Genomic DNA, 21,596 nt, shown 5'->3' with positions numbered 1-21,596 from the left:
GATGCAAGTCAAAAAATGAAATCATTCCAGCCCTCGAGGACCTTTCAAACCACGTGGACCAAACACCACATAAACATATAAGCAGAGACAAACAACATCCAAAGTAAGTTGGGCAGGGGGGAGTACCCATGGGGGTCATCAGGATAAGTCTCCTGGAAGAGGTGGCGCTTGAACTGAGCCTTGAGGGGACCAAAGGATGTATCTATCTTAACTTAGACTTAAGTTAAGATCACTCAACTAAAGATATCAGCATACTTTTTGGCTCCCCTCCCCCAAAATAAAACTACTCTAAAAGCCCAAAGTATCAAATAGTAGGTAGCAGAGTAGATCATTTTATAGAGGAAACTTTTTTCGAGGGAAACTTTAAAAAAATACTCTAGTATGATTCTGTACTCTTTTGATGATCTTCAGCTCTTAGCAATCATAGCTGAATCTAATCTCTTCTTACCAGACTTTTATTAGACTTAGCCAATTTAACTCACCCTGAATCCTGTCTTGGAACTAAATCCCTCCTGGGGCTGGTAGTATTTTCCAAGACTTCAAGCTAGTTTGGCCTCAAAAGCTCCCCTGGGCACCTTTCCTTAGTTTGCCAGTAGTGTTGTCCTACAGCAGCCACAGGTGGTCTGGTTTACCCTGCTTAGAATTAGGGAAGTTCATTAGTTTACCTTTCTGGCGTTCTGTATCATTTACAAGGCCTATATCATGTTTGCTCTGACACTGCTGCATCCTTGTACTATGTAGGGTACATAGGATGTCTCTCTATTTCAGCTTGAAAGCTCCTTCGTGATTGGTTCTACTCAAACAGAAAACTTCTCTATTTTCTGTCCATTTTGATAGAGTGCATTCTTGGCCCCTTCCATCAGGTATTTATTTGACTTGAACCTTACAAATTGTGTCTGACGCCAGCCCATCTAGGATCGGTTTTCCAAAAGGGCCACAGTGTTTTTAGTATCTCAGGTCTTCCTCTTCTGTTGCTTCGTCCTGATGTGAAAGCGACCCCAGCTCCTCAAAAGCTCTGGGGAGGTTTCACACATGGGCCTGGTTGACAGAGCAGCTCAGTACAGCAATTCACAAAGTCACAGAGGGGTCTCGGAATCTACGGGAGAAGTACTTGTGCCATTGAAGCCATGGCCCCCTGAGCATGCTCAAATCCCTTCTGCCGATGCCTGTATTACGTTAATATTATCGTAACTGAAGCTTGTCTGGGGCTTTGAAGCTTGGAAAGTGCTTTATATACATTAACTGATTTGAACTGCACAGCAACCCTGTGAGGTAGGAGCAATTGTATGAGAAGCAGATCAGAGAATGGGTTTGTCACAGCAAGCACTCAGTGGCCTTGTAGTGTTGTCCACATGAAGGTCATTATTATTCTCTCAAGTCACACCTCTGACATATACTGGCTGAAGGACCCTGGACAAGTCACTTAACTTCTCAGGATGCTAGGCCACTCTCTAAGACTAGAAATTGCAGAGAACATCCCAACCTGCATTGGTAAGAGGGAGTTTCCTAACTAGTGAGATCCCTATAAGCAAAGAAATCACCAGTCCCTAAGTGACTATTGCCTAACCAGTCAACCCCTTTCTACAGTGACCGACCACTCCAGGGAACATTTATCCATGGCAGAGCAGAATGAGTGAGGATATGTGATTTTAAAACAGGGAATCACAGTGCTGGCTTTGCAACATCTCAGGGTCATGGAATCAGAACGAGAGCTGGAGAGGAACCTCGAGGCCACCTAGCCCAACCTCCTCACTGTACACTGAGGCACAAGAACAGGAAGAGACTTATCCAAGGTGACACAAGGGATTCTAGATTTGGAGCTAGCAGAGACCTCAGAGGCCATCTGGGGCAACCCCTCATTTTACAGAGAAGGAAATGAAGGCCCAGAGAGGGGGAGGTACTTGTCCAAGGTCACACATAGGACCCTAGGTCTAGAGGTAGAAGGGACCTTTAGAGGCCAAGTAGGCCAACCAACTCATTTCGCACATAGAAAATTGATACCCAGAGAAGTTAAGTGACTTGCTTGAGGTCACACACATAGTCAGTGGCAAAGCTGGGATTTAGACCCACTGACTCCAAATCTATTACTCTTTCCACTATCCCACATTGCCACCCGTGGCTCCATTTATCTCAAGGCACATTATGAAATTCCTAAAGGCATCCTTTACTGATTTTGGTTTTCTTTTGTTTTCTTTCATTTTTAAAAGAAGACATACCTTGGGGCATTTTAGGGGTGGGTAGCCATCATGAAACCAAACAGCATTAGGACAACCCAACACAGCCCCCCCCACTGAGAGTTGGTGCCAAGTACAAAATCTTGTACAAATTTCCCGTCATCTCTATCTTGGATTTTTCCTCTTACTTCCCCCCACCCTATTCACCCAAGACTTCTTTTTCTATAAGTCAATGTTAGGGCTGCATGTTCAGGTTGCAGAATTGTATATTCCTTTTCCCCACTGTTAGCTCTGCTAGAGGCAAATGCATGCTCTAAGGACCTGATGCTCCCCAGCCAGAGGGCTAGAGAGTCTCTCACTGCATGCAGCTCCAGGTTCGAAGGGTAGGTCAAACTACAGATGCTGAAAGCTTATATTCCTCTAGCCGTGTGCATCTCAAGCTGAGAGGACTGCCTCCTTCTAACGATGACCTCCTGATCAAAATGGGTCTTGCTTTGAATCCTAGGTTGCAAGTGCTAAAAACAAGTCATCCAAAAGCATCTCCTCTTCCACCTCATCATTCACTTCATTTTTCGACCCCAAACTCCTCCAGCTCACACCTCCGACCAGCCCTTCAAGACGTTTCTTTGGCTCCTGTAAGTATGCCTGCTATGATCTCAGATATATTATGGCCTTTGTGGTTTGGGGGTAGGTGGGGAGGGAGGAGCAGGGAGTTGGCCATACCTGTGATTTCATAGGTGTGGGTATAGACCGGGTTCAGATCAATACTTCTCCTATAACTTAGAAAGTTAGAGGTGTCTGGGGCCCAAAGAGGTTAAATGATTTATTCAGGTTCACATAGCCAATATATGTCAGAAGTGGGACTTGAATCTTGGTCTCTGAGACTCCAAGACCTACAAACTCTACCTCACTGCTTCTCATTGTAGTCATTCGTTATTAAACATACTGTAGTAACAACAATATTATAACGATGATCAACTGTGAAAGACTTTGCTATTCTGATCAATACAATAATCCAAGACAATTCCAAAGGATCCATGATGAAAAATGCAATCCACCGCCAAAGAGAGACCTGGTGAATTCTCGAGTGCAAACTGAAACATGTTTGTTTGTTTGTTTGTTTTTTAACTTTATTTTTCTTGATTTTTTTCTCACAATATGGCTGATGTGGAACTGTGTTTTTCATGACTTCATATGTAGAATGGGTATCATATTTCTTGCCTTCCCAGTGGGGGAGGAGTGGAGGGAGGGAGAGACTGTGGAACTGAAAATAAAATTTAAAAAATTGTTAAATGTACCATAACATTCTCCAGTTGTGGTGGTATTTAAGGGAATTATGGAATCTTAATTTTCAAGTGATATATGAAGTCAGCCTGATATGTGTGTTTGTGTTTGTGTGTGTGTTTGTGTATGTGTTTTGTGGTAGGATAGAGGTGTAGGGGGGGGGAGCAGAGATACATGAAACCAATCATCTGTCCCATAACAGAAAAACTCAGTTATAAGCCTAAATTTTTCCATTTTCATTCAGATGTAAGCTTCTGAAGGACAGGGACATAATTTCATTTTTATCTCTGTATCCCCAGCACCTAGTACAGGGCCTGGCTCAGGGTAGGTGCTTAAGGAATGAATACTTGTTTATTGATTGATTAATGGGCCATCGCATCACTTGTGGCTAAGGATGGGCATTGCATACTGAACACAATATCTTGAAATAGCTTCTTGACTTGTTCTCTATGGTCCCTGAGTCTTTGACTTCATCATTCTCCATTCTTGGAAAGGACTTGTTTCCTCTTACCCTCCCCACCCCCCATATTTCCACCTGTTGAAGTCCTCCTTTTCCCTCCTCTACTCCCCTCCTGGCCCAGCCCAGGTGTCACCTCCTCCTCATTGCCTTCCCTGATATCCCCTGCCTCAAGTGATCTCTCTCCATACTCACCATATTCTGATGTGTACTTTTTTCTCTCTGCTCATGGAGAGTATGGCCTATGTCATTTGCACATACAGCTAGGTCCTGATTACTGCAAAGAATTTATCCCCTGAACATGTATTCAGATTTCCCTCTTTGAAGTTATAATTATACAAAATATGCTACTTGGTTCTAACCCAGCAGAAATATTAAATGGAAATTCAAATAATGGGGATTGATCGCCATTGACTTTATAGAATTGAATTAGTCTTTGTCTAGATGGATGACCAACACCTTTAACAGCTTCTTCCTCTTCCTTTTTTTTCCTATCAGATGAAGAGAAATATGAATTTCGTGGGAATTCAGGAAAGAGGAAAGCCTCTGTTGTCAACGTCAATCCCATCAATGCCCGCCCACAGAGTGACAGCCCCGAAATCCGCAAGTACAAAAAGAAGTTCAGCTCCGAGGTTCTCTGTGCAGCTTTGTGGGGTGAGCTGGTCCTCTTTGAGTTTGTCCAAACTGAGTCCCTTCCTTTATGAAGGGCTCCAACCCAGTGGAAATTAGATAATGAAGTCATTTGCTCCTAATTGTCTCTGTCAGTCAGAGAACATTTGTTGGCAGTGACCAAATCAGCCAGAAATAATTGTCTAAATAGGTACATTGGATGTCTGATGATTTCAGTGACCTCAATACTCATTTAGAAATATACATATTTTTATTTTTATTTTGTTTTTACATCTCCATCATTTCTGAGTATATCCACAAAGAATAAAAAAGAAAGGGTGAGGAACCAGTCCAGCAAAACCAACCGTTTTTTTTGTTTTTGTTTTTGTTTTTGTTTTCAAAATATACAATGTGACACACCCCTAGGCCCCCCCCCTCTGCAAAGAAGAGAGAGAGCTGCATTTTCTCAACTCTTCTCCAGGACCAAGCTCCGTCGTTATAGTTATACAGCATTCGCTTTCCTTTCTTGCTGTTGTTCTTTCTGTTTACATTGTTGTAGTTTTTGTATACATTGTTTTTCTTACTTTGCTTACTCTGTATCAGTTCATGTAAATTTTCCCATATTTCTCTGTATTCTTCATATTCAATTCTTTTTTTTTTCCTTTTTTTTTTGAGGGGGGGTTAGGCAATGGGGTTAAGTGACTTGCCCAGGATCATACAGCTAGTAAGTGTTATGTGTCTGAGGCCAGATTTGAACTCAGGTCCTCCTGAATCCAAGGCTGGTGCTCTATCCACTGCGCCACCTAGCTGCCCCCTTCATATTCAATTCTTATGGGGCACTGCGATGTATCATTACATTCATGTACCAAAATTCATTTAGCCATTTCCCAATTGAAGGGCATCAATTTTCATTTTTACGACTTCAAACCAAAAATATATACCTCTCTGTGTGTAAATAGTAAAAAATCAACTCATTCTCCCCATTCGTCCATCCATCCATCCATCCATCCATCCATTCACCATCCGTCTAATTTCCTAATCATGCCATTAATCCAGACCTGAAGGAATGGCAGACAGGAATGGGAGGAGGAGCTTGAGAAAGCTACTCTTGTCTCCATGGCTACGGAGAGCCAGCTGGTATCTGATGACTGCCGCTCAGAATGGATTCATCAGTTCTTCCATGCCCAGAGCCTTCACTTCTGTGATCTCAAGTGACTAGAACAGTGGAGGAGGGAGGGGCGATGACACGAACCATCCTTTTCCTAACATCCACTATTCCCCTTTGCATTGGGTCCTCCCATGTTGTCTGCTGTCTTGCCAATTTTAGACCAATGCCATGAACTCCTTTTCTGCTTATTTCCTGGTCTTCAAATTTGCTTACCTATTGAACCCAGGTTTGATTATCACTCAACTTGCTGATTCTCTCCATTCACAACTTGCACCGTGGCTTCTTTCCTGGGGTCCTAGTAATTGTCCCCTAATCACCAACATTGGGGATTTCCCAATATTGTCTCAGTGCTTCTCCACCAAGGCTAATCTCTGCCTCCTCTTTGTTCTATGTGATTATCTTCATTTTATAGATGAGAAAACTGAGTCATAGAGATCAAGTGACTTAAGTCACTTGCTCAAGGTCGTGCATCTACTTAAAAGGATATCTGGCCTCAAAATTTAGTCTTCTAACCCCAAATCCAGTACCACTTTCCAATTTTAATATACTTCGCCAAACCAGTTTCTATTACACTTCATTGCCTCTCAAAATAATCTCATTTTAAGTACTTTAGTTTCATTTTTCATTTTAATATTTTTATCTTGCCTTTAGAGGATAAATAGAAGGATCATTAGAACTTGTCCATGTGTCAGATTGGGGCCTAAAGAAATGTCAGCAGGAAACTGATTTCATAGGCACTTGGTACTGGGGTGTTATTGTTGTTGTTTTTCCCCAAGGAAAAAGTAGCTTAGTATTAGTTCTTTTTTAAATAGAGAAATATTCGAAAAGTACGAAAGCCATTAGCTGACAGATTTTGATAAAGGGTGTCAAAAGACATCATAAGTTCTCTTTCTGAGACTAAATGACTTCCAATAAAAATGTTCAAATGTATTTTCAGAGGCATGTAAGTAACTTCTGTAATTGTTCACAGATCCCATGGTCAGAGTTACAAAGTGTGACGGACAATTTCCAAAAATTTACCTGCTCAGTTAGCACAGTGGGTGAGCACACTGGAGTCAGGAAGGCCTGAGTTCAAATCCACCCTCAGCCATTTACTAGTTGTATGACTCTGGGCAAGTCACTTAAGCTCTGTCTGCCTCAGTTTCCTCATCTGGAAAATTAGAATAATAATAGCATCTACCTTGCAGGCTTGTTATGTGGATAAAATGAGATAATATTCGTAAAGTACTCTGCAAACCTTAAAATAAATGCTAGTTATCATCATCATCTTCATCATCATCCAGCCTAGAGCAGTGTCAAAGTCTCTACGTTTTCTACTCACTCTTTAAGGCTTAGACTGGCTTAGACTCTGACAAGCTTAGACTGGGAGCTGGTGGTGGGAGGTGTCAGATACAGGGAGGAACAAGAATAGAAAAGGTCCATTTTTCAAAGTGTACAGGTCAGCGATGGGGAACCTGCGGCCTCGAGGCCACATGTGGCTTTCTAGGTCCTTGAGTGTGTCCTTTTAACTGAGTCCAAGTTTTACAGAACAAATCATTTTATTAAGGGGATGTGTTCTATGAAGTTTGGATTCAAAGGGCCTCACTCGAGGACCTAAAGGGCAACTTGTGGCCTTGAAGCTACAGGTTCCCCACCCCTGGATAGGTGTTTGAAGAAATAGGATCTTTGCCAATCAATGTTTTATGAACTGGTAAAAATTTGCTAGAGGCATGTGGTTTCGAAGCACTTAATGAAATAAAAACCCACAATGCAAGGGTATCAGTAAATAGGAATAGCAAGAAGAAATGCAATGCCAAGACAATATGATGAAGCAGTGTGAGCTAACTGAGAATATTGTTTTCTATGTGCAGGTGTCAATCTGCTGGTAGGAACAGAGAGTGGACTGTGGCTGCTGGACCGAAGTGGCCAGGGAAGAGTTTACTCTCTGATAAGTAGACGCCGATTTCAGCAAATCGATGTCCTGGAAGGGCTTAATGTGCTGATCACCATTTCAGGTTTGTTCATGATCCAGAAGGGATCCTGTTTTTGCCTTCCTCTGTAATCCCAGCACTTCCCTCAGTGCCTCACTCATAGTAAGCATTTCATAAATGTTCATTTGTTGATTGATTGATTAATTGCCACACCAAGGAAGCTATTACACCCATAAATTAGGTTGTGAATTGTGTTAAAAAACCTTTTCTTAAGTAGTGAAACAAAAGTAAAACATTTGTAGGAAAACACTTTTTAAGCTTAGCTTTTTTTTGGGGACTCAGTTTAGCTCTTAATCAGCTTCCATGTTTATCTGAGTGTCTGAATTCCTATTTAAATTGTCTTTCCAGTCTTGCTCTAAGTTTTTTATTTGGATTCAGAACTAGAGATCGTAGAGCTAGAAGGGCCTTCAGAGGCCATCTAGGCCAAGCCCCTTGTTTTATAAAGGGAGAACTGATGCCCAGAGCGGTCTTTCCTAAAGATCAGAGTATCAGAGGTAGGCTTTGAACTCTGGTCTATTAACTCCAGAACCAGTACTCTTCCCACTGTACCAAGTAGAATGCTTGTCCTCTTTTCCTCTTCCATGTTTCCCCCCACTGCAACCCTCTATATCAAGACAAGGTAGACGGTGCCAAGAAACCAAACAGATACCCATCTCACTGTGCCCTTTCCTTGTTCTGGTACTGTATACCTACTCATCTTGAGATCTGCCCTTTCCCATGGCAGTAGATGACCTAGCTTCTCAGGGCCCAAAGCTTCTGCTGTCACAAAGCCTCCAATGCCTGGGGCAGCTGGCACAGAAACAAGGATCTAAGAACTGCCCAAAGTGCCCTGGGGTTGGACTATGGGGAAGGACCATGATGTGTAATAGACAGCACTCTGGATTTGGAGTCAGGAAGATCTGAGTTCAGATCCTGCCTCAGATACTAGCTGTGTGACTCTAGGCTTTCACCTCCTTGGACCTCAATTTCCTCATCTGTAAAATGAACATTGGGATCATTGACTCTAAGGACCTTTCCAACTGTAGATATATGATCCTGTAATCCCTGAGAAATGGGGTATGGAGGGAGGGGCATGGACATCAAGCCGTCATGATCAAGGGAATACAAGCTTCTGAGAAGTAAGATCTGGGACCTTTGTCTTTGAATGTGTGTGGTCACGGTGATGATAATTAGTTGGTATATGGTACCCTGGTAGACTGTTAACATTGACTCTAGAGATCTGACAAAAAGAGAAGGAAAAAAATACACAAAATAGGCTTGATTCTATAAAAATTTTTCTAATTATAGTCATTCGTGAAAAGTGCTTCCCGGTTTAATTGCCATGCAGTCCAATAATGATTAAATGCACCATGAAATACATGTCAGATTAACTTGGTTGTAATTTTTATTTGATCTGAACAGATGTTCATTCTTCGTAGTTTGTTGCTCACATAGAAAGGTTGTAAGCTCACAACCCAAAACCTGAAAAAAAAATAGAGGGACCATTGCCTTTTGTTCTACACTTCTTCTAACATATTGGAAAATGTTTGGATGTTTTGGAGATTTTATTCTGTACGGTTGCATTTTTTTACTTTTTGTCTAGATGTCTGCAGATGTGCAGACACAGGCCAACTGTGACTTCAGACATGTTCAGAAGACAAAAGTGAGGGCAGATAGCAAGAGGATGAATGCAAGTGTGGAATATGCCTTTAAGAGTAGTGTCAGCAATACTAAACTCAAAATCAGCTGTGGCCAGTGAAGAAAGCTAAGGGCAAAAGAAGGGGTTGGGATCGTTTAGCTATGTTGGGGAAAATAGGAAGATGAAAGGTAGGATAAGACAGGTGCTTCAAATGGATGGGACAATGCTAGTTGATGATACAAAGAAAGCAAAGATGCTCAACTCTTATTCAGCTTCTGTTTTCTCTGCCAAGAAAAAATGACCTTTGCCTTGGAATTGATGGAGGTGATACCCAAGTTAAGTAAGGAGATAGTAACCAAGCCTTTAAGCTGTCTTGGCTGAATTCAAGGCATCTGACCCAAATGAACTACATTCTTGAGTACTGAAAGAACCGGCAGATGTGATGACTGAGCCAATGTCAGGGATATATGAAACACCATTTTTTAAAGAAAAGCTTGTGCAGAGCAGGAGGTGTCTGACAAGATTGGAGATGGGTCAAATGTCCCTATTTTCAAAAAAGGGAAGGGAATGGAGTCTTTAAACTACAGGCCAATGAGTTTGACTTCAGTTCCTGGCAAAATTCTAGAAAGTTATTAAAAAGATGGCTGGTGGACATCTATAAACCAGGGATCACAAGGAGTGTGACTTCAGCAAGAACAGTGTGTGCTAGATTAACGTCATTTCCTTTTCTGATGGGGTTATTAGTCTGGTATATAAGGCGAATGTTGTGGATACAGCTCACCTGGAATTTAGCGAAGGATTTGAGAAATCCCTTCATGCTATTAATGTGGTAAAGATGGAACTAGGTGGGATGGATAGCTGACCCCAAGGAATAGTGTGATGTCCATTTCAAAGGTCTTCAGTGAAATGCCTCAGGCATTTGTGCTTGGCTCTGTGCTATCCTTTATTATTAGGAACGACTTGGCATGCTTATCAAATTTGCAGGTAACACAAAGCTGTCACTAACAGGTCTGAAAGACAGAATATGAAAAGATCTTGACATGCAAGAATACTGGGTCAAATTGTTTAAAATGAAATATAATAAGGATCAATATAAAGTCTTATCTCGGGTTAAAAAAAATCAGCTTCAGAAGTATAAAATAGTAGAGGTGTGGCTAAAGAGCCACATCTGTGAAAGGGCTGGGCATTTTAGTGACCTCTGTGGTCAATATAAGTCAGTAGTGTGATGGCAGCCAAGAAAGCTAGTGTAATCTCCATCTCCATTGAGAGAGGGATAGTGTCCAGAATGAGGGCGGTGCTGGTTGTACTGTACTTTGCAGACCACATCTGGAATCTTGTTTTCGGTTGAAGGTGCTACCTTTAAGGAAGGACACTGAGAAGCTGGTGAGTCTCCAGAGGAGGATAGTCAGGATAGGGAAGGGCCTCCAGGTCATGTCATATGAAGATTGGTTGAAGGAACTGAGCACACTCAGCCTAGAGAAGAGAGTACTGAGGGGTGCCATGCTAGCTGTGTTCAAATGCTCGAAGGCCTGTCATATGGAAGAGGGATTAGCCTTGTTTTCCTTGGCCCCAGAGAGCGGAGCCCAGAGCAATGAGGGGAAGTTGCAAAGGGGCCCAGTGAGGCTGGATGTCAGGAAGAACTTCCTCACCATAAGAGGAGTCCAAGAGTGGAATCGAAAGCCATGCTGTGGTTCAAAAGCCCACAGTTTAGTTTGGCCCCATTAGAAGAGGCTGAGGGTGGGTGTAGCCATCAGAAACCTGACATTCCATCCAGACTCCTCTGGAAATATGTTCCAGATTGATCCCAGAAGTGAGACCTTCAAGGTTGGCTACAGAAGTATTCCTAACATCTGCCTCAAAAGGGAGGGGAGTGGGGAGAGACATCAAAGCAAAAACAAACTGGAGGTCACCATATTACCACAGTTTCCATGTAGAGCCCAAGGAATCGCCTGAAGACCTCCAGTGAGGAGGAAGCCACTACCTCCCAAGATAGCCCACCTCCCTTTTGGACAGCTTAGCCTCCAGGCATAAGGATAGCATGTTTTTAAAGTTCTTGCCTACATCAATTGCAAGAATCTGAAAATAGAGGAAGGGTGAGGCGGGGGGGGGGTGTGTTTAATAGATAAAAAAAATGTACCTCTATTAAAGTGTTCTGTGTTGCTTCACTATGGCTTGGAAGTGACCCTGAGTTTTCAAAGGTTGTGTCAGCTGAACTTGACCTGGGAAGATTTCAAGTTAAGGTCCAGGGGTGGACTGTATGTCTCAAGGACCAGGCTAATAATAATAGTAGCTAACATTTATCTGGTGCTTAAGGTTTGCAAAATAAAACAACCCAAGGATGTAGGTACTGTTATTATCTCCATCTTATAGATGAAGAAACTGAGGCTTAGAGGTTGTTATTCACCCTGGGTCACACACTTAGTAAATATCTGAGATGAGACCCAAACACAGGTTTTCCTGACTCTGAGTTCAGCTCTTCTACCGCTGTATATTGCTCCCTTAGTCTAGCCAAGTTCAGAGAGCCATCTTCTCAGGTTAGCCACAGGACAATGCATGTTTTGGTCGGAGCCACTTTCCAAGACCAACTCAGAGAAGAGTTGCAATCTGTATCAGTGTAGAGATGACCCACACAGAGGAAGTCAGAGACCCCTGAAGTCCTAAAGTTCTCTCTTTTGAATTCCATGGGTCTTAAATGCTCATTTGACTCCCTATCATTGAATCAATCAATTAGCACCTAAGTGCCTGCTCAGTGCTAAGCGCTGTGTCCCATGACTCTGGAGAAGAGAGTGAGACTGCTGACTTGACCCAGCTCTGCCTCACTTAAATCCAGTTCACATGAAGGTCAAGACGTCAGCCTCCCAAAGTCATTGGTCCTCTTCAAGAACGAAGGATGAGGAGCAGCTAGGTGGCGCAGTGGATAGAACACCAGCCCTGAAGTCAGGAAGACCTGAATTCAAATCCGACCTCAGATCAAACACTTGACACTTACTAGCTGTGTGACCCTGGGCAAGTCACTTAACCCCAATTGTCCAAAATAAAATAAACGGAAAAAAAAAGAATGAAGGATGGACAACAACTAGGTGCTGGGAACATTTTGCTAAATGGGCAAAATATTAACCTTCACCCCTTTCTTTGTCCTTATACAGGAGATGGTTCCTTCCCTCCCTCATTAAATGAACATTTATTAACCAATTATCATGTTCAAGGAATAGGGATAGAGACTAGAGCTGTGGTTTCATTGGTATAGGGAACTTCCAGGTGAGGAAACTAACTTTATTAATGCAGGTTGGCACCCTCTCTATAATTTATAATCATAGAGAGTTATGTAGAGCATTGAAAGATTAAATGACTTGCCTTAGGCCAGACCTCTAATTTCAACAGTGTTAGAAACTCTGAAGTGGAAACACCTTCCATTCCTCTGTACTTTATGGAACTTTATAAAGGATTATTTGGGGGCACTGAGAGGTTAAGTGATTGTAATAACTTTTTACCTACTCTACCTGCCTCCACTTTCTCTCACTTCTCCAATTCATCGTGCATACCTCCTCCAGAGAAATAGGGCCAGGGACCAGGCCTAAGATTTCATTAGTAGAGGTCATTATCTCTATCAGTACAGGGGGACACTTGCTTTGAAACCTCTAGTCTTGGAGAGTAGCCTGAAGCACAAAGTAGTGAAATGACTTTCCTAGGGTAAAGTAGCTAGTATATGTCAGAAGCCGGTCTTGAACCTAGGTGTTTCCCACTTTTAGGCTGGCTCTGTATCTGTCACAGCAGGGCACTCTGTGTGCAAGGCAGGGGAAAAAAAAAAGGAAAAATCTCTTCCCTCTAGGAGTGTATATTCTATTGGATAAAGTATGGTCCTTGCCTTTAGGGGCCTTAGAGTCTAACGGGGAGATAAGACACAGTGAAATACCATTATTATGTTGTTCTATAATAAATGCATTAGAGAGGTTGGGAACAAAGGGCCAGGATCCATTTCAGAGTGAAGGCTCTTACCTGTAGTGTGGCTTAGGGAGGACTTCTTAAAGAAAGTGGCGTTTGATTTGTTTTAAAGAGTATTTGGGGGCAGCTTGGTGGCACAGTGGATAGAGCACAGGCCCTGGAGTCAGGAGGACCTGAGTTCAAATCTGGCCTCAGACATATAACACATACTAGCTGTGTGACTCTGAGCAAGTCATTCAACCCCAATTGCCTTGACCCCCCCCCCCCCCAAAAAAGAGTATCTGGGAATTCTAAAATTGAAAGGGAAGGAGTAAGAGGAAGAGTATTCCAAACCTAGGGCCTGGAGTCAGAAGAGAACAATTGTACTGAATACAATGAATGGAGGAAAAAGGAGACGAAGACACACTGTTTCACTTTCATGTATTTCCATGTTCATCAGGAAAGAAGAATAAGCTACGAGTGTACTATTTGTCCTGGCTGAGAAACAAGATTTTGCGTAACGACCCTGAGATGGGAAAGAAGCAAGGTTGGATCTCTGTGGGAGACTTGGAAGGCTGTGTGCACTACAAAGTCGGTAAGGTTCATCTCGCTTGGATTCCCTTCTTGACTTCCACTTCCTTTGGTATCATTATTCATCAGGGAGATGGTCAGTGAGGAAGGGAAGAATTACAGCTTGAAATATAAGGGTAGGTGAGACTCCAAATCCTTCTGGGACTTTATGTCATGCCCCTAACTCCATCAATTCCATTCTGGTCAACTCAAATGATAAGTAACTCCGGTTCACTTTGGGGTTCCCCCTCCTCCTGCCCTTCTTCCCTCCCTTCCAATCCTTTAGTAGTTTAGCTAATCCAGTCTGCCAGGCCTTCTCTTAGAGCCAAAGCCCTACCCAGCCAAATACTCTCAGGGAGACCGAGTTCTACCACTTACTGGGTGACCTGGAGGAACTCATGTAACCTCTTGAGCCTCAGTTGGAAAGTGGCAATAATATTGCTAGTCTTCCCTCCTAGACTTGTTGGATAGCTCCACTGAGGTTCCTTTGCATACGAAGGCAGGAGCTCCGTAAATGTTAGCTGACTATTCTCTGCTTCTTTGTGTCAGCAAAAAAGAAGAAGTTTGTATGTGAATAGTGCTTCTAGGTTTACCAAGTGTTTCTCAATAGTCTTGGCCTCTAGTCTTGTCCCTATTTCTTGAACATGATAATTGGTTAATAAATGTTCATTTAACAAGGGAAGGAAGGAACCATCTCCTGTATTAGATAAAGAAAGGGGAGAAGGTTAATATTTTGCCTTTTTAGCAAAATATCCCCAGCCTGTTTTACAGATGAGGAAACATAGAGATACTTACTCAGGGTCACAAAGTTTGTAAGTATCTGAGTTAGGGATTCAACTCAACTCAAATGTTTATTAAGCATCTGCTGCATTCAACATAGTGTGCAAGACACACGTGATGCAAAGACAAAATTGAAATACCCCTGTGCTCAAGGAGCTTACATTTCACTGGGGAGAGACAATATGTATACAAATAAGGAAATCCAAGGTAATTTAAGTGAGGAAGGAGAGAGTACCTATAACTTGAGGGAATCAAGGAAGGCTTCACAAGGGTGGTGGTACTTGTCCTGGGCTTTGAAGGAAGAAAACACGCATATACATTGTGGATTAGGAAGGGCTTCTTGAAGAAAATGGCATTTGTTTTAAATATTCTGAGAGATGGAGGTGAGCAGAAAGTACATTTCAGGCATGGGGAACAGCCTAGTACAACACTAGAGACTTGAGATGGAACATTAGGTGGGATAAATGGCTGATAGTCTAGTTTGTGCTAGAAGGGCAACTATCAATTCAAACCCAGTATGCTGGCTTCAAGTCTAGCACTGTTTCCACGATGCTTGATGCCTAGTCCAGAGCAGCACCTAGTAGGTTAGAGCTGAAATGGGGGCTTGGAACATGGACTACCAAAGCTGGGAGGAACCCAAGAGCAGAGGTTCTTTACCTTTTTGTGTTGTCGACTCTTTTGGCAGATGACTGAGGGCTTCGGACCCCTTCCTAGAATCATGTTTTTATTTTATTTGTTTATTTATTTTTTTGGGGGGGTAGGCAGTGGGGTTTAGTGACTTGCCCAGAGTCACACAGCTAGTAAGTGTTATGTGTCTGAGGCCGGAATTGAACTCAGGTCCTCCTGACTCCAGGGCCGGTGCTCTATCCACTGAGCCACCTAGCTGCCCTGCATAGAAAGAATATAGAATGACAGAGCAGGGAGTACCTTTGCCAATTTGATCGAGTTGTTTTGATTTACATTTCTCTTACTATTAGTGAATTGAAGCACTTTTCAAATGGTTGTTGATAACTTACATTTCTTGTTTTGAAAACTGCCCATTGACCATTGATCCATGGGGGAATGGCTCTTGTTCTTATATCTTTATATTAATTTTACAAATCAGGGGCAGCTCGCTGGTGCAGTGGATAGAGCACGGGCCCTGGATTCAGGAAGACCTGAGTTCAAATGTGAACTCAGACACTTGACACTTACTAACCATGTGACCTTGGGCAAGTCACTTCACACCATTGCCTCACCCCCCCCCCAAATGTAATTTTACAAATCAGCAATATTTCCCAGAATTCTTTCCACTGTACTATTTTGCCTCCAGGCTTAAAACCTTGGAGTCATCTTTGATGCTTCCGTTTCCTTCACGCCCCATATCTAACCAATCACCAAATCTTTTCATTTCTTCCTTGTCTCTTGGAGTTTCACCCTTTCTCTCTATACCCACTGCTTCTATCCTATTCCATAAATTCACACCCAGTTTACGGCAACTTCTGGTTTCCCTGCCTGTGGGTGGGGGTGGGAGGCAGGGTACTCAGTCTCTACTGTACAAAAATGCCAGACACCTGTGGAGGTCAAGAGGGAAGCAATGTAGAAAGGGGCCACTGATGCACCTAAATGGGTAGTATTTTCTCAGGTTCTCTTGGTGGTTCAAAATGGCTAGCTGGCTGGGTCTCAATAGCTCTGCCTCTATCCAGTGAGCAGAACAGATGCAGGCTGGCCCAAGCTACTCATTTGAGGCAGTATCGGTGCTAAAGGCACTGATCCCGTCTCCCCTGACCCATCTATCTGCATTTACATTGAGCTATGTTTACACAGACAGTCCGAAGGGGAGAAATGAAGCAATGAACCAGATAATTTAGGCAAACATCAACTCTCTTCTCCTTGTGAGTGTAACTGCTACCCAAACAGGCCTTTCAAGGATTATGAAACCAGAGGGTAAAGACACCAACCCAGAAATTACAGTAGCAGAGCTGCCTCCTATATATTTATAGGTTCTGTAATTTCAATTCAACTTTAAAATATTTATTGAGTACCTTTGATGTACAAGGCCCTGTTCTAGGCATTGGGAATACAAAGACAAAGGTGAAATAGCTTCTGCTCTCAAGGTGCTTCCATGGGGGGGTGGCGGGGAGAATCCATACTATGCACAAGTAATTAAATACAAAGTGTTTACACAGTCATACAGAGCTACTTTACACTTATGCATACAGAGTCATCTGTGAATTCGATCAGTGAGGGAGGGCATTTGATCCTTGGAGCAGGAAGGCAGCAGTTGTTGCCAGTAACCTGATGAGGGCACCACTGTCCCCCTCAGAGCCTAGGCTTTAAGGTATGTGTTTCTAAACTGGCCCTCATACCACAGGAGCTGAGTTGTCAAGAGAACCAGATAAGACCTCCATGTAGCAGGACCAAAACAGCAGAGCCATGGGGAGCCCGGTCACCTGGGTGGCTTTCCTGTGTGTAGTCACTGTTTGTGTTCCCTGTGATTACATGTATCCCTGAGGGTAGACTTGTTCTTTGCTGAGAGTTACTAGAGATCTCAAGGTACAGTGTACAAGGGCTAGCGTATCAATGATGGCATATCACAAAGTCAATAGCTACATCTTTGACAACTCCATCAGAGCTCTCTCCTACTGTCCTGGAGGTAAGCTGTAATGACACCAACCAGCCGACAAATCTGAGCAAGAGGATGAGAAGAGTGGCTCACATTTATATAGGTTTCTATAAGGTTTATAAAGCACTTTCCTCACAACCCTATGAGGTGGGCCCTATAGGCATTATTACCCCATATTACAGGTGAGGAAACTGAAGCCCAGAGAAGCAAATGGGACTTGGCCAGGATCAAAAAACAAATAAATGTAACAGCCAGGGTCCCCAGGCCTCCTGACTCCAGGTCCAGTATTCTGTCCATAATACCTTATATGCGGATGGATGACACCAACAAATTCATCCCTGGAGGGGGTAGGGGAGAGAGAGAAGACAGGGAGACAGATACTCCTAGGTGCAACTTGTTTTTGATTAAGGCAGAAGCAAAGACCTAAATCTCCCAGGGCCACAGTAAACCCACTTCTTTCCTTGTGGCTCCCCACAGATATAAATACCACCCAAGTTGCCCCTGAATTGCTAGGGAACTGTAGAAGATTGATTTTACAATTAATAATGGGCAAGGAGAAGCCCTTTCTGAGATGTCTGAGGGGCCAGAAATAGCTGATGTCTGCAGATTCCTCAGGCCCCCAAACTAGGCCATCTTCCATAGCTTGGCAGAAGCTCAGTCCTTCCTTAACCACTTTTCCCTTTGCTAGGAATGTTTTTTCTTCTTCCTCACTTATTTTAAAGAAATTCTTGTGCTTTTTTCATTAAAATCTCTCAACTCTCTTTTCTCCCTCCAAAAAGGAAAAAAAAAATAACAATCCCAATTACAAATGGGGCAGGGAAAAGTTCTTTGACCGCATCGGCCAAAAAAGATGGAGTATTTGAAGTGGAGAGGCTGAGCTGATATTTGGATGAGCCCCTGTATTCCAACTTTGTCCTCTTTCACTGTAAAGAGAGGCTTTCCCAGAACATTTTCATTAAAGGATGGCTCACCTGAATGGATGACATGCACAATCACCATATTTCACCTGAGGCCTAGACTTGACAACTTTCTTCCGCAGACAGAACATGTACATGGCTTGCTTACTTGTCAGTCGCAGTCTTGTCTGGTTTGACTCGCTTTCGGTATGGCTGCTAATTTGGGCCAACAGTTCTGGTTGGCATTGCACTCGAAGTCCTGACATCCGCAGTACTGAGCTTGTCTTCAGAGTCCTGTCTGTTCCTGCTTGTTCATGCGGCTGCTTTTACAGCTGGGTTTCCCAAATGACACCAGAGAGATTCTGATCGATCAGAACAAAGGCATCTAAGAGCTTGGGGTGACAGATATGCTTTGATATAAGTCCAGGTCTCATTGTTCTCCCCTCAGCATTTCCCAATTGATATGGAACTCCCTTCTAGAACTATACAAGGCAGGCCTGTGTGACAGGAGAAACAGGCTACCCTCAATCTTGGTTCTCCTTCAACCTGCTCCAGAGCCAAGCTCTCCAGTGCCTGATGCATTGCAAACCAAGTGCTAAAATTCTGCTGCCAAATTGACGTCGAGTGATTTCTTGGCAAGCAGGCTGGCGGGAGGACGTTTGAACTTCAAAAAGATTGCGCTGTTGCTATTCATTTCAGAGACAGGACTGAAATACTTCCACAGAAATCCCTATCAGTCAATAATAGGATCAGATTCTGACTCTTAAATGAAAGCTTGATCATTTTCCTCTGTCTACTTCTCTTTCTCCCTCCATCTCTACCCTCACCCCTACCCCAAGCACCTTTCAACTGGCTGCACCAGCAGGTGAATGGCAGGTCAGTTGTCTGGCTTACATAGGCCTCATCTGAGAAAATTGCACAGTCTTGAACAGTGTCCCTTTCCCTACTCATGTATTTGCCATTTATCCTAATCCAGATCTTGATTATTAAGAGGTTGATGATATACTCTGTGGATTATTCAGGCTTCTTTCTCCTTGCTAATGCCTAGAACTTTTTGTAAGGCACCACATGGATTTTACTTATGTGTCAGCGTGTTTTAATGGATAAGGCTCTGGACTTTGGAGTTAGGAAGACCTGAGTTCAAATCCCACCTTAGACACTTATTAGCTGTGTGACCCTGGTCAAGTCACTTGTTGGCCCAAATGGGTCTGAGTTTCATCACCATCAATGAGGGATTTAAACTAGATGACCTCTAAGGTCCAATCCAGCCCCAAGCCTATGATCCCCTACTTCTATGACCAGCCCTTCTCAATCTACTTTGCTCGATCATCATCCTGCTTCTTGGTCTGGGTTTACTCTATCCTGGACTTTCTTCTCTTTTCATGCTATACAATGATTGAAAGTTATGCTGACTCAGTGAGCCATTGTTCCCAGCCTTGCTTGTTAGTGTTGGGGGAGGCAACCATAATCTGCAGCTTTTGGCATTACCTGCTCTTGGTCATTTATGCCTACCCTGAAATTGTCTCCTATTTTGCTACCTAGGGGAAGAACTAAGATTCAAGAGCCCAACCTCTTTTGTTGACATTGACCTATCTGAATTGTCTTTATCGGAAGTTACCAATAAAAGCTGGCCCTGCCTTGAAGCCATCGGAGATCAGTCTGCCAACCCAGCAGTACTACCTTGCCATACTTATGATGAACTCCTTTTAATTCTCTTTGTCCTGAGTTTTGCTTTGTTAATCAGAGTAAAACCCCAAACAATTTTCCTTTCAACACTATCTCTTGGTGATCTCAGTAGCTAACCATGGGTTCAATTATCATCTCTATATAGATGACTCCAAAATGCATTTATCTAACCCTAATTTCTCTCCTGAACTCTAGTCATCCATCACCAACTTCCTGTGGGATATTGCCTCCTTGATATATTATAGGCATCTCAAACTTAACATGAGCAAAACAGAACTCATTCTCTCCACCCTACTCCTACCCTACCTCTGTTCCAGATAGCCTTGTTTGTAGTGAGGTTACCGTCATCCTTCCAGAAACTCAGGTTCACAACCTCAGAGTCACCTTTGATTCTTCTTCTCCCTCCCCTCTTCCCCCCCCATCTAATTAGTGACCAAAAGCTTATCAGACTACCTGTACAACTTGTATATCTGCCCCCTTTCCTCCCTCACAGCTTTGACAATAGTTCATACTTCTATTTACTCTCACCTGGTCTAATTCAATAGCCTCTTATTTGATTCCCTTGGTTTCATCCTCTCCCTTCTCCAATGGATCCCACACACAGCTGCCAAAATAATCTTCCTTCAGCACAAGTGTGACCATGTCATTCCTCCATTCAAAACATTTCAGTCATTTCCTATTTTCTCTAGGATAAAATGCGAATTCCTCAGCTTAGAATGTAAAGTCCTTTACAGTCGTTACTTTCCATGTACACTATGTTCCAAGCAAATTGGTCTCCTAGCCACACTCCAATCTAGGCATTTTACCTCCATGCCTTTGAGTCTTTGCCCCATGCCTAGAATACATTTGCTCCTCCTCTCTGCCTCTTAGAATTCCTGGTTTCCTTCAAGATCCACCTCAGATGTTACCTCCTAAGTAAAGTTTTTCCTAATCTGCCTGTTTCTTAGTACCCTGTCCTCAAAAGGTCTTGTATTTATTTACTCATCCCTTTACATTTTCATCTTCCAGTAGAATATAAACTCCCTGAGGAAAAGGGCTTTTTATTGTCTTAGTAACACACTGGGGGGGGGGGGCCTACCCTATGCTAAGCATAGTGCCTTACACAATAGGCTCTTAATCCCTTTTTTGTTTCATTGGATTGAGAACCAGAAATAGACAACATTTCCATGCAAGGCTTGACCCAAATGCTGCTGATTTGCATGCCATAGATCCTTTGCTAGCATCCTTTCATGCAAACTGGACTCTAGCCAAGCAGCTTCACTCACAAACAGCTGGCCCTTGATTCTTAACTCTTTGTCATTGTCATCTTTTTGTCTGTTATAGTTAAATATGAGAGGATCAAATTTCTCGTTGTTGCTTTGAGGAATTCAGTTGAGGTCTATGCATGGGCACCGAAACCGTACCACAAGTTTATGGCCTTTAAGGTGAGTGAACCATGATCTTGTCCTTCATCCCTTTTAGGATGTGTCATCGCAATTCCACTTGGACAGCAAGAACAAGAAGATATAAGATTCTTCCAGTTTGAATAAATGTGACCATTGTAGAACAACTCCATCCATCTATTCCGGAATAGTCAGTGGGATATTTATAATACTCCATAGGTTAACACCATGGTATTTAAAGGAATAGAACTAGACTTGTAATTTCATTAGTATAGGGAACTCTCACATGAAGAAACTCCATTTACTAATGGAGGTTGGCAATTTCTCTGCAACTTTATAGTCTTAGAGAGTTGCATAGAGCACACTGAGAGGTTAAATGACTTCCACATACATAATCAGTATATATGGCTTGAACCCAGATGTTTCTTGCTTCAAGACTAGCTTTCTATCCACTTGTTTTAAGTGAGAATGGGAAA

The 21,596-nt window shown here is 42.8% G+C and overlaps 1 protein-coding gene across 1 annotated transcript in view; it reads left to right on the top strand.

Moving 5' to 3' along the window:
* The window catches only part of LOC114042722 (mitogen-activated protein kinase kinase kinase kinase 4-like), a 228,954-nt gene that overhangs the window by 188,387 nt on the left and 18,971 nt on the right, over positions 1–21,596 (top strand). Inside the window, exons 23-27 of the mRNA XM_027861416.1 lie at positions 2,680–2,809; positions 4,414–4,569; positions 7,543–7,686; positions 13,662–13,796; positions 21,062–21,162. Coding sequence (XP_027717217.1) covers positions 2,680–2,809; positions 4,414–4,569; positions 7,543–7,686; positions 13,662–13,796; positions 21,062–21,162 — 666 coding nt within the window. The remainder of the gene's footprint in view (positions 1–2,679; positions 2,810–4,413; positions 4,570–7,542; positions 7,687–13,661; positions 13,797–21,061; positions 21,163–21,596) is intronic.

This window comes from Vombatus ursinus, unplaced genomic scaffold, assembly GCF_900497805.2.
Source record: "Vombatus ursinus unplaced genomic scaffold, bare-nosed wombat genome assembly UNPS02014735.1, whole genome shotgun sequence".
Classification (NCBI taxonomy): Eukaryota; Metazoa; Chordata; class Mammalia; order Diprotodontia; family Vombatidae; genus Vombatus; species Vombatus ursinus.
This window is presented reverse-complemented; position numbering and strand designations above follow the sequence as displayed.